General features: G+C 33.6%; 1 protein-coding gene across 7 annotated transcripts in view; it reads right to left on the reverse strand.

Moving 5' to 3' along the window:
- LOC107441698 (uncharacterized) overlaps nt 1-13,636 on the reverse strand; it is a 109,005-nt gene that overhangs the window by 2,328 nt on the left and 93,041 nt on the right. For 6 of the 7 annotated variants that reach the window (XM_071183219.2, XM_071183223.2, XM_071183220.2 and 3 more), the window contains 3 exons: nt 13,199-13,363; nt 7,300-7,599; nt 743-1,196 (listed from right to left, as the gene is read on the reverse strand). In XM_071183219.2, the coding sequence (XP_071039320.2) occupies nt 982-1,196; nt 7,300-7,599; nt 13,199-13,363 (680 nt within the window). In that variant the 3' untranslated portion in view covers nt 743-981. Of the gene's footprint in view, nt 1-742; nt 1,197-7,299; nt 7,600-13,198; nt 13,364-13,636 lie in introns of those variants that run through there. The other variant, XM_016055049.4, reaches the window with a different exon arrangement.

The following is a 13,636-nucleotide window of genomic DNA, read 5'->3' on the forward strand; positions in this document are numbered from 1 at the left end:
AAATATTTTATGAAAATAATTTATAGCATCTAACTAATACTTTTAGTACTTTTATCAGAAACATTACAGAATTTTTGCTGCGTCAACATATACAAAGTAAAAGCCTGTTTATTTTTTTTTTAAAAAATACTCCCCATGCCTGGAGAACTGTCGGTGACTATGGTAACGATACTGGACTATTTCAAGTAGGGCATTTGGAACAAGTTTTGAAGGTGATTAACTAGAGAAGTATCAAAAGCTCCACTTTCTAAAATATACTTTTTAGTTTCAATAGCAGCAGCTCTATGAGAGAAGTTTTTCAAGATAGACAAACTATATTTAACTACTTACGAGGCAAAATAAAGAAATTTTGTTCCCAGACAGTTAGCAGTTGTAGCATTTTTAACAGTGGCCACATTTAAATTATATGGTAATTTTTCAAAAATTTAAAGCGACTACAAAAAACTGTTTATATCAATAGTATAAGGTACTTCTCAAAATAAGGTGAACATTACAAGGTTCATTTGTAATATGAAGAAAATTTTTATGAAACAAATGTGAAGTAAATTCATTTTCAGAATATTGTAAAATATTCATAAAGGAAACGAAGGAAATAAAAATAAAAATATGACCACCGAAGCCGACGTCTTCAGGGGGTACCGGCCTCGGTAGCCATAAAACAAAACCATTTCTAATTGAGGGAGAATTTTTGTTTTGTTTTATGGCTACCGAGGCCGGTACCCCCTGAAGACGTCGGCTTCGGTGGTCATATTTTGATTTTTATTTCCTTCGTTTCCTTTATTGCTACTTTTTTTAAATTTCTGCTGCGTTTTAGCGCGTTTTTTTCAAAGAAGTTTTATCTATTTAGAATTAAAAATATTTGTGTTTTCTTTTAGTAAAATATTCATACTATTTTCATATTTTTATCAAAAAAAGGGAATAAAAGGCACATTACTTTAAAAAATGACTACAGCAAGGAATATGACCTCACTAATCAATATTTTACTGTATATTGCAACAGCATGCATGTGAAGGTACTAAAGCACTGTCTTCTTCATTTTCTTCACCGTACTCACCATCCATGTATACTCGTATAATAAAGAAACAGTATCGATCATGGAGAGAAGGGGTGAAGTAACAAGTTACCCCTGAGCTATAAGCAGCTCCCTTTTTATACAATCGACAATCAGATGTTTCTATGCTCAATACATTTGCACCTGAAATTGAAAAAGAAAATTATGATATGATTATGATCTTATAAAATTTGGATGTACACTCTATGACAAAAAAATCGACACATCAAGAAGCAATCATCCGATTGCTTCGAAATTTCGTATGCAATAATTATATGTTTTGAGCAGATCAGGCTGGAATGATGCTGACTGGGGACGTATAGTCTTTAGCGATGAATCCCGCTTCCAACTGTGTCCTGACGATCATCGAAGACGTGTTTGGAGACGCACAGGGCAGAGGGGGAATCCTGCCTTCATTATTGCACGCCACACTGGCCCTCAACATGGCATTATGGTCTGGGGTGCCATTTCCTTTGACAGCCAGACCCCTTTGGTTGTCATTAGAGGTACAGTTACTGCACAGCGGTACATCGACGACATCCTAAGACCTGTTTTGCTACCGTTCTTTTTGCAGCGCCCTGGGCAGGTTTTTCAGCAGGACAATGCCAGACCACATACGGCACGTGTTGCCATGAACTGTCTGCAAGCTTGTCAAGCTCTTCTTTGGCCTGCCAGATCACCAGATCTCTCTCCCATCGAGCATGTCTGGGATATGATGGGAAGGCGATTGCATCTGGCACGGAATGTTGATGACCTCGTTCGACAATTGGATCGAATTTGGCAGGAAATACCGCAAGAGACCATCCGGGAGCTTTATCGGTTTATGCCACGCCGTGTGGCAGCTTGTATCCAGGCTAGAGGCGGGTCAACACCTCATTGAACTTGTTACCGTAACTCTGCAATAAATTATTCAATTGCTCTCAAATTTTAATCATTTACTATTCTGTACATTGTCTTCCTATCCAACAATTTTCGTTTCAATCGGACAACTCCTTCTCGGTGCGTCGATTTTTTGTTATAGAGTGTAAGTAACGAAATTTATTTTAAGAAAATAGCAGCAGCATTATGGCTGACCATCGTGCTATTTTCCAATCCAGCGGCTTTTAACGACCATGTATGGTATATTTTTAAATCAAGAAAAACTTGATTTTTGATTAATTTAGGAAACAAATTTAAAATAAAATATAGGCTTGCATTATAATTGAGACCAACTGCAGTCAAGTAGAAAATCTCCCAAAAAGAGAGCGAGTAGTTAAAGGCTGTTGGATTTTAAATTAGCGGACCATCCCTATTTAAGTATGTCTTCTATTGCATATGTTTCCTTTCCTTATGCTAACAATTATTTTAGAGGATTATCCAGAATTGTTATCCTGACGATAATTTTAGAGGATTATCATTTGTTATTGAGTTTGGTTTTATGATGCAAAATTAAACTTGTAGGAAACCCCTTATCAACTAGAGATTTCTTCTTTAAAAAAAAGTACAAAAACGACTTAGAAAATTGCTGCAAACTTTTTAAATTTTTAAGATATTCTAATCGGACCGTTTTCATAAGTTACCAAATAAGATTCACAGCAAAATTATGCAGGTTTTTTTTAAAAAATTTCTCAGCATGCGCAGTGTAAAAGGACAACTATAAATACTCATATCTTGCTCTGTTTTTAATGATGATGAATTATTTTAAAAATTTAAAATTATATTATTGTTGTTAGTTAAAATTTGCTCTGAAAATTTTGTTTACTTTTCTTGAATATTTTATATAGTGAGAAAATAGAGAGTTATAGTAAAAATACGTAAGACAAAAATAAATAGTTCTTTTTATAAAAAGATCCCTATCTTCACGAATATTTAAGCTAGATTTACGAAACTTTAATGCAGTTATTGCATACAATTGAGTTTGATTTTACTAAATTAATTACTAAATAAATTTTACTAAATAAATTAATTAATTTACTAAATAAATATATATTTTTACTAAATAAATTAATTGACTAAATTAAGCGATACAAGTTACAAGCTTATTTTCTCGCATGGGGTGTTCTGAAACAACCTTTGTAGTTGGTAATTTATTGTCGGTCCCTCAGACCTTGATACCTCAGAACTTTATTGATAATTCTGAGAAATAGCATGATCTAAACACCTGTAAAGTTATAAAAATCTCTGAGAATTTCTTGATACATTTAAAAAATGTAAAGAACTGAAATAGTCTCTTCCATTATTATACGGTAGCTAGGTAGGTATGTATTTTATTTATGTTACACTAGAGCTGCACAACGGGCTATTGGTGACGGTCTGGGAAACATTCCTGACGATGATCCGAAGACATATTATCACAATTTTAATCCTCTGCAGAGGGCATGTTTCCACCGCCTTGGTAGTCCGACGACCTGCGCGCGAGGTTGAGCACTTTAGGGTAGAACAGTTTAACGAGAACCGATACCGCGCATCCTCGGTCCCTACGTAGGGTGATAAAAGTGGTCCCCACTCGCTTACTGACTGCAGGCAGTGATGCTTGACTTCAGTGTTCTACTGAGAACCGTGTCTTTATAATCAGTCCACTGTGGGACTATTGTATGGCAGCGTATATTAATTTAGAATCTATATTAAAAATGGAATAATTGGAACTTACAAATCAGTAGTAACAAACTAATACTCAAATAGTATAAAAAGGGAAATTATTTCCTCAGAGCAACAAATTAGTATCACCTTCAAATTAAAAGAGCATAACTAGTTTATTATGAAAGGCAATAATCGTTTTTCTCAATTCATATTTCACAAAAAGAAAACAACAAAAAAAATCAATTTTAATGTTTTTACTCTTTTGTTATAAAAACATGAAGTAGTGATTTGTTTTTTTGTTTTTTTTTTTTTTTTTTTTCTTTTTTTCTTTTTTTTTTTTTTTTTAGTACTAATTTATCGTCTTCAATCTACACTTTTAGATACCTTTTCAAAAATTTAATAAAAAAATACACACATTAGGGATTGTAAATTAATATTTAATATAGAGCAGAAGAAAATTAGTATCGAAATCTGACAAATCATTATTAAAGAAGGTGGGGGCGAAAAGATCAAATCTTGCATAAATTTAAATAGATAGTCATTCATTACTTGCTTAAAAATTTCATTCGCTTCAAAAATACATGAATAGAAAATCGCAGTCGACACGTTTCAAGCGATCAAAAACTGGCTCCCATTTTCAAGAATCTCCAGGTGTGAACGAGAAGAAACAAAAATAATTTGAAATTTAAAACGAAAAGTTGTCAACGAAAAATTTGAAAATAAAGTTGGGAAAACTCAGTAGCCAAGAGAGAAAAAGATGAAAAAAGGAACAAGAAAAACCACAGTGGCCGAGAGGGAAAGATCAAGGTAAAATGCATTTCCTCACACTGTGGAGAGGTAGCGTTGTTTTTGAGAGCTTGAAGCATGTCATCTGTTATTTCCATTTTGTATATGTGTTGAAGTGATAGAAGTTTTTAATCAAATAATATCTTACCGCGACAATTTTTTGGGATTATTTATTTAACGTGTTTTAATAATCTGTATTTCAAAATTTGTATCGACTTGTCCAAGGGGCTGAGCCACAATAATAATAATAATAATAGTATTTTTATATTTTTTGTACATAGGTGTAGCGCAATCACTGTCTTTAATCTACAATTTTAAAGTCCTTGCCAAAAAGAAATTTTTTAAAAATTGCATGCATTAGGGATTGCGAGTTAATGTTTATGTTACAGTAAAACAAAATATGACGATTTGTTAATAAAAAAGGAAGGGTTGAAAATATTAAAACCTGAATAAATTTAAATTAATGGTTAATTAGTTTAAATTTTCTAATTTTAAGAGATCTCTGCAGCTCTAATAATTACCACCATGTAACGCAATGGTTAATTGTAGATGAAAGTACCAAAACGCTTAATCTTATCATAAAAATTTAAACGTTATTCAAAATCAAACATCGAGTTGTTGAATTGTTTTGCAAAATCAAAAAAGTTTTGATATGACATGTAGTTCAAAAACTAAAAAAATTATTTTTTATAAAATTTCGCATTTATAACTACGCATACTGTGTTGTTGTTTCTAATGTCACTCGCCAATACCAGCAGGCCTGCTTGGTGAAACCAAGCGTATTTAAGGCAGAGGGTACGTTTTTTGTTTTTCAGTGGCCTCATCTACGGCCAAGAATACGATTTCATCAACGCTTACGCGTCACAGCCCAGTTCAGAGGGTGGACCCATACATACATCCATTTATTCATACACAGATCGTAATTTTGATCTGAAGCAGAGAACGATCAATCTCCAATTCAATACTTCCAGAGGTATTAATTTGTTATGGGAGCTAGGAGGACTTTGTGACCTAACAAATTTAACGCACGCCAGTCACCATTTACTACACGGGTAGTCTTAGCCAGGCTGGGATTGAACTCTCGACCTTTTTTACATGTGTCCAAAGGGACAAGGGTACATAACTATTTTCTCCCAAGATTTTAATTAATAATGCTACAAGATAATCTTTTAAAGCCTCTGCAAATTGTTATTGCCACAAAACGTGTCTAAATTTGCCATGCATACTTGACATAGCATAGGTGTCTTATATAATCTATGTTTTGCTTTTCCCAAATTGTGTTCTGCGTTACCCTAAAGTTAAGAAATGAGATAATATTTCTAGAGTGAATAGCTAAACGAGTTTTGAAAGTTAGGGAATTTTTTTTAACCAGTGATTATTTTTGAAACTTTTGAATGAAGTAAACTTTTGAATGTAGATTCAATTAGTAATCTATTATTTAATTAACATTTTGGCTGACTTTATAAAATTATTTGAAGTAGAATGTTAATGAAAAAGAAATAGCATTTAAAACATAATGTTTCTTATAATTATTTATTGAATAAATTATGAAAAGGAGGTACATTTATAAAAAATTGCATTAGTAATTTTACACTGAAATATGGCTCGCAAATAACCGTTTTAAGCATCTAAAGCAGTTCTCTAAGGGATCTTTTTTTTTTTTCAAAAAAAAAAATTTTTAATTCGGCTTATTTTATTTATTTTCAACTTACGTATGTAATAAAAAAATTCAAAACTAGATTTGCTTTATAACTGTGAATTTAACTGTTGGGCATAAAACCTGAAACCTGATTTAAGATTTGATTAATGTTAAAATGATTTTAAAAAATCATGGATCTGATTAAATATTTTCAAAATAAAGTTTTTATTCGTTAGTACCTTCATAATGTGATACTATTAACTCGAGAAGAAGACCATTGATACACAACCACCTGATCTATGACCCCAGCTCCAGCTGGTTGCTTATAAACGAGATAGCATGCTAACATCTTAAATATTGCTGGCTAAAGTCGAGGTAAGTTTCGCCTCATGAGTTAGAATGCTAATTATGTGACGTAAAGTTAATCAAATACAACACCGTGAGCCGGAGTGACTCAAAGGATGGAGCGTTCGCCTCCCAATGAGGTGACTCAAGTTCGAATCCCTGCGATGACTGGTTGATACAAATTCCGTTCCCTTCTCGCACCGACCACAGGGTTGATGTAAAATATCTTCAGTGGTTGATGGATGAGTTAGAATTACCTAGGCGTCGGGCTAACAGGGGAAGACTACGGGGTTCTCCTCTCCACGTAACGCAAATGCGGATTAGTTCCATCAAAAAGTCCTGCATGGAGGCTAGTTTGCACTCAATGTTCGATCCCAGAGTTCCTTTGTCTTGTGAGTTTTGCTCGAAATTACAAGAATACGGCGTTGAATTGTTATAGTCCTAAACTCAGAACAGGTTTGGTAGTTCAACAACGGTTATATGAAATATAACAAACTGCAACACCGTATCGCATGTCGAGTTTGTTAAAATATAGTTCTTTTCAGTCAACGTCTTTTAGAACCTCACTAGAATTACTACTTATTTATTTTATTGTAACCCTGGTTATTTTTGTTTTGTGTATCTTGCAACTTTATTACATAATTAGTTTATGTTCTACATGGCTTCGTGCCTGGTCTTTGGGCTAAGTAAAAAAAAAATTCTTTTTTTTTTTGTGAAAGAAAATAGAATGTGTCATTTCAAGAGAATTTATATCTGACAGGTTGAGCTTACTCGAAATCGAATGGAAAGAGCAGTTGCTAACATAATACAAGTGGCATACACTTCTGGGAATTTAAAATCGCTGCCGACACCTAATTATCTCTTCAATCATCAATTTGTGATTAGAGAATAAAAGTTGAAATTAAGAAAAATCTGCACCTTTTTCTTTTATCCACGCTGAAGCCCTCTGCACAGTTTCTTTTAAGGTCTCGAATTCAGGATGCGTTCCATGACAGCAAACTCCAGGTTTCAGCAGTACAGGGAGGAACGATTTGCAAGTGAATCGAGCAAATGGAACTTTGACACCATGCGGTAATCGAATGTACGCCACTCGCAATATTCGTAAAAATGCTGTAGATCTTTGATTAGCAATTGGCAATATTTGGTCTTCGACAAAGCATACTGTGTGCACCGCTCCATGCTTCACGTAACTCATTTTTGTTGAATCAGCAGTAGTAGCTGCAATAAATAAAAAAAATATTATAGCTATATAGTACTTCACAGGCACATTATACTTACCATGAAAAAGGGATATACAGTACGCAAAAAATGAACAGACCACCCACCCTGAATAATTTCTGATCTAATGATTAGATCTTCACGTTCTAGGACTCAATCGTAGTGGTTTGAGGATGCGGCATCAAATATGTCTATTGATTAGTGCAGACGATATTATAAGTTACAAAATCAGTCACCAAAATGTACTTTCTCTGAGTAAAGATGCCTTTTTTTCGGCCATCTGTTCCTCAAAATGTAGAAGCTTGCCGCAATTCAGGAAATATGGTCCCAATAGTTTGTTTAGGAGAGCGGTCCAAATTTTAGACAGTTTAATGTTGTTGTTGTTGCTTATACTACTTCCCAATCAGCAAGCCTGTTTAAAATCAAGTGAATTTTTAAGGCAGAAGGTGCATTTCTTACGTGTTTTTCTTTCATTGGCGCCTTCTACGGCCAAACTTCGGCCAGACACATGCCACGGCCCGTTTATAGGAAGAACCCATACTTCATTCATTCATCTACGGACCGTAATTTTCACCTGAATCAGAGAATGATCAATCTTCAATTCAGTACCCCCATAGATATTGATTTGTTATGGGAACTTGGAGGACTTTGTGACCCTCACAGATTTAGCGTGCACCAGCCACCATTTAATACACGGGGAGATTCGAATTATCTTTCTCACGAACACGAGTTCAGCGTCCTACCCCCTATCCCAGCCCCCTATGTTAATTTTACTTTAAACGTTTTTCTCCGAATCCAGAGAACTTTTTAAGCAAGCAGAAAAGTTTTTGCACAGAATTATAAACTTCGTTTATCAAAAGATAATACCGTGGGAAAAATAACTTTTAGTAAACATTTATTGTTTTATTTAAGAATAGAAATGCGAAATAGAAAAAAAATGAGTGAAATCTGTCGAATAGTTCATGAGAAATCGAATTTTAAAAAAGTCCTACATTTAAAATCACCTGCAGTAATTAGCATATATATCTTTCGCAGTAATTAATTAGCATATTTGAGGGGTCACCTCCTTGAACAAATAAGATTTAGCCCTAGAACGTGAAGCTGCAATTATTAGATTAAAATTTATTCAAGGTGGTTCATTTATTTATTTTTTCACATGCTGTACAGAAGGCAAAGTAAAGAACAGAACGAACTTTTGATCTAAGAATTGGATTTACTCATAATTATATTATTATTTACTATTAATAGCTTTAAACATTCTGAACTTTTTTGCACATGATATCTTAAGACACGAAACATACTTTCTCTGAATGAACCTAACTTTTTTCTTCTTCTTTTTTTCTGGCATGTTTATGAGAATAGACGCAGCTCAGAAATACATGCTCGCGAAAATGGACACAGCAAAAAATGCGCTTTTTCAGTTTATAAATAAGTTTAATAAATTAACGAGAAATTACATGCTTACTTCTTCTTACTTATTTAAATACAAAACTTAATCATTACGGGGCAATGTCCCTAACTTCGGTGTCGGTTTGGCTTAGTAAATAACCGAACTATTAAGTTAATACCTTCATCTTTAGAATCTTAAACGGTATAATGAGTTTTAAAACTCTAAATTCTTGCATCATAATTAAATCATTAATTCTTGCATTAATAAATTCTTGCATTAATAAATTCTTGCATTAATAAATTCTTGCATTAATAAATTCTTGCATCATACTACCACTCCATTATAAATTCATAGCAGCACCAGAAGCTACTTTGTTCAAACAACTGCTAACTTTTAAAGAATTTTGGCAAAAAGACTAATTTAATATAATTTGTCAAGTTGTTGTTGTTGTTGTTTCTAATGTCACTTGCCACACTAGCAAGCCTGCTTGGTGAAACCGAGCAAATTTAAGGCAGAGGGTGCGTTTCTTGTTCTTCACTGGCGCCATCTATGGCCGAGAATTCATCTTCAGCCACACACATGCCACAGCCCGTTTATAAGACGGACCCATTCGTACATCCATTCATTCATCCACTGATCGTAATTTTGACTTGAATCAGAGAACGATCGATCTCCAATCCAGTACCCCCAATTGTACTGATTTGTTATCGGAATATGGAGGACTTTGCGATTCGACAGATTTAACGTGCATCAGTCACCATTTACTACACGGGGAGTCTTCAGCCGCGGATTTCGAACCCACGAACTCTCGGACATGGGCGCAGCGCCCTACCGACCAGGCTATCCCAGTCTATTTGTCAAGTGATTTATGCAAATTGAAGATATCACATTACGAATTTATTTAGATTTAATAGTTTATTCTTTTTATTAAAAATAACAATTATCATCAAAGAAATTTGAAGAATGGAACCAAACGAAATGTCCATTTTCTTAAATGCTATTACCATTTTCTTAAATAGCTATGTCCATTTTCTTTCATACGCATTTCGAGCATTTTCGTAAACACGCATTTTGAGCAGTGTCCAGATTTAAAAACTTACCGATGAAATATTATATAATACGAAGCCTTTGTAATAGGTTGCTATTAAAATAACTAGTTAACTAACACTTTTTTTCATAAGTGTTTCAATACGAGGGTTGCTATTTATATTTCTGGCCTAATAATGAAAAAACAAATATGTAGGATCGAAATTGGTTTTATTGTTTTTCAAAATATTCTCCATGATGATCAATACACTTTTGCATGCGTTTGAACCAATTTTCAAAGCTCTTTTCCAGTCCGATTAAGGTAACTCCAAAACATGCGTTTTGAATGCATCAACCGCTTCTTCGGGGTCGAAAATCGTTGTCCACGTAATTTATTTTTGATGTGTGGGAATAAGAAGAAGTCATTGGGTGCCAAGTCAGGGCTGTACGGCGGATGACCCATCAGTTCGATCTTTCGCTCCGTCAGAAATGCCTTTGTTTGAGTCGATGTGTGAGAGCTCGCATTGTCATGATGAAGAATGATTCGCCTGTTCTTCTGCTTTTTTCGAATTTATCCGATGACTTCTGGCAAACAAATGGTCGTGTACCATTCAGAATTGACCGTCCTGCGTTGTTCTAACGCCACTGTTGCCACATGACCGTTAATGTCGAAGAAACAGGCAATCATTTGTTTCGATGTGCTTCTTCCTCGAACAACTTTTGTTGGTTTTGCCTCGTTTTGGAAGACCCATACAGTTGATTGCTGTTTTGTTTCCGGCTCATATGCATAGATCCATGATTCGTCACCTGTGTTATACACAGCCTTTGATGTACCTTGAACGCATTTTTCCAACATTTCCTTGCACCAATCGACACGAGCCTTTTTTTGAGCGTTTGTCAGATTATGCGGGATCCAACGCGAACAAATTTTTTTTACGCTCAAATGTTCATGCAATATTTTATTGATGCTAGTCATACTAATGTTCAAAGACGCCTCTATCTCACGGTATGTCACATGACGATCTTGCTTTATCAGTTCACGCACAGCATCGATCTTTTCTGGCACAACAACGGATTTTGGACGACCTGCACGGGATTCGTCCTGGATCGAACATCGACCACGATTAAATTCGTTATACCAATTTTTTACAGTGCTGTAGAATGGCGCTTTATCGCTGAATAAAGAATTAAGTTCATCGAAGCACTCTTGTCTTGACAATCCACGTCGAAAGTTATGAAAAATAATGGCACGAAAATGTTCACGTTTCAATTCCATTTTTTGAAAGAGAAGAACTTTTCAATTTACTGTCAACAACACAAATAAAGCTATAATGGTAAATCGTCTGCTGAATTTATGTTTAAAAATATCAAACTTTCGATTAAAATCGTCAGCGGTCGCCTAGCAACACTTACTGTTGCCAAGGCCAGAAATATAAATAGCAACCCTCGTATCACTTAAACTGCCAACTACATTTACTTACAATTGCAATTAAGTGCACTATATATTAAAAGAATTTTTAGCATCCTCGAAATCGGTTTTACGTCAGTATAAATAGTAATAAATTTTAATTTTAAAAATCTGAAAAACTGTCAAACGCGCGATTTTAAATTACTAGCTCAAAAACCACATATTGCTTAACTTTATTTCGAGGAAACATATTTAGAAATTTTGAAATATATCAAGCACTATTTCTATTAGAAATCGCTCTATTAGAATAACATTATATCTTGTTCAGTTAAGTTTAAAAAAATATCACGAAAACGAAAATCAAAAATTTAACTTAAAATCCAAGATGGCGAGGGTAGAAGCTTCTTACCTCTACCCTCGACATCTAGGATTCTAAATTAAATTTTTGATTTGTGTCTTCTCGATGTTTTATTATACTTGACAAGCTTTTGATAATGTAATATTATTAGACAGCACAATACCTTACAAAAAAAATGTAGAAAATAAGGATTCGCTCTATTAGATATCGCTCTAAGAGATTCTATTAGAAATCGCTCTATTAGAATAACATTATATCATGTTCAGTTAAGTTTAAAAAAATATCACGAAAACGAAAATCAAAAATTTAACTTAAAATCCAAGATGGCGAGGGAGGAAGCTTCTTACCTCTACCCTCGACATCTAGGATTCCAAATTAAATTTTTAATTTGTGTCTTCCCGATGTTTTATTATACTTGACAAACTTTTGATAATGTAATATTATTAGACAGCACAATACCTTACAAAAAAAGTAGAAAATAAAGGATTCGCTCTATTAGATATCGCTGTAAGAGATTCTGTTAGATGTCGCTATAAGATATTCTATTAGATAGTGCTCTATTAGAATAACATTATACCATGTTCATTAAGTTTAAAAAAATATCACGAAAACGAAAATCAAAAGTTTAACTTAAAATCCAATATAGCGAGGATAGAAGCCTTTTACTTCTACACTCGAAATTTTGGGTTCTACTCCAAAAATTTCGTAAACACGCCATCTTGGCGTGTATTCGAAATTTTTATTTGTGCTTTCACGATATTTTTTTTGTACTTGACAAAATTTAAGATGAGGTAAGGCAGAAAATAATAAGGAGAAATTGCACTTTATAATTTTTAGAACTTCTATGAATTTTTCCTCAAGACTTTAAAGCAATAAAATAATGCGATTTGTGGTTTTGAATAAATAATTTAAAACTACAAGTTTCTCATCTTTTATATTTTTTTAAAATCTAATCTTATTGCACCTTAAACTGATGTCAAGTGATTCGGATAACGTCCATTTACCATTAAATAAAAAATCGCATTAAAATAAAGTTTCTTACTAAAATTCCGAGAACTAGTAACTGTTAACTATTTAACTACCTATTGAAAATTGTGGATTGCAGAATTGTATTGGCATAGTTTTTTGAAAAAAAATTAATAGAGAATCTAAAATACAGCGCTCTTTATATCTCAAATTCTGATTGGGTAACGGCCTTATTTTGCATGTATCGAAAGACAGTGCCAAACAGAGTAAATATCCACCACCAAATTATTTGTGAAAATTAAATGAAAAGTATTAAACGCATATTCCGAATTTTCAGAGAGGAAAGGACTCTTAAGGGCGGTGATTACGGAACACAAAGTATCAAGTATTAAATCAGCAAAGGTATTACATAATTGGTTGAGTAAAATATTTGATTAATTTAACCACTTACTTCCAACTAATTTTGTAAGCAAAAATTGGTTATTGCAAATTCTTAAATTTGTCTGACGCAAACACCATCTGGAGGCTTTATATGTCAAAACAGAAAACTCCTGGTATTCCCTGCAAATTGAAAAGCAAGGATCCCTTTCTATATTTGGAATGAAATCTTGAAAACCTAGGGGAAAAAATAGCATTATTATCGTTGATATAGATAAAAAACAGTTCGGTCAATTATTAAATTTAACACACCTCTTTTATGATGCAGAACGCGCAGTAAAAATAAACGAAACACTCCGAATAACTTTTGATCAAATGATCGGATTAACACGTACTAGGAGTCAATCTTAAAAGTTAGATGTGGTATTTAAAATTGGGAGGTGGATTTTAAATATACGACATTTTAAAATTCGATTTATTAGGATCTATTCGGCTGATTTCCATTAAATTT

Source organism: Parasteatoda tepidariorum, chromosome 7 (assembly GCF_982258835.1).
Source record: "Parasteatoda tepidariorum strain Cologne lab strain chromosome 7, Ptep-v5.0, whole genome shotgun sequence".
Lineage (NCBI taxonomy): Eukaryota > Metazoa > Arthropoda > Arachnida > Araneae > Theridiidae > Parasteatoda > Parasteatoda tepidariorum.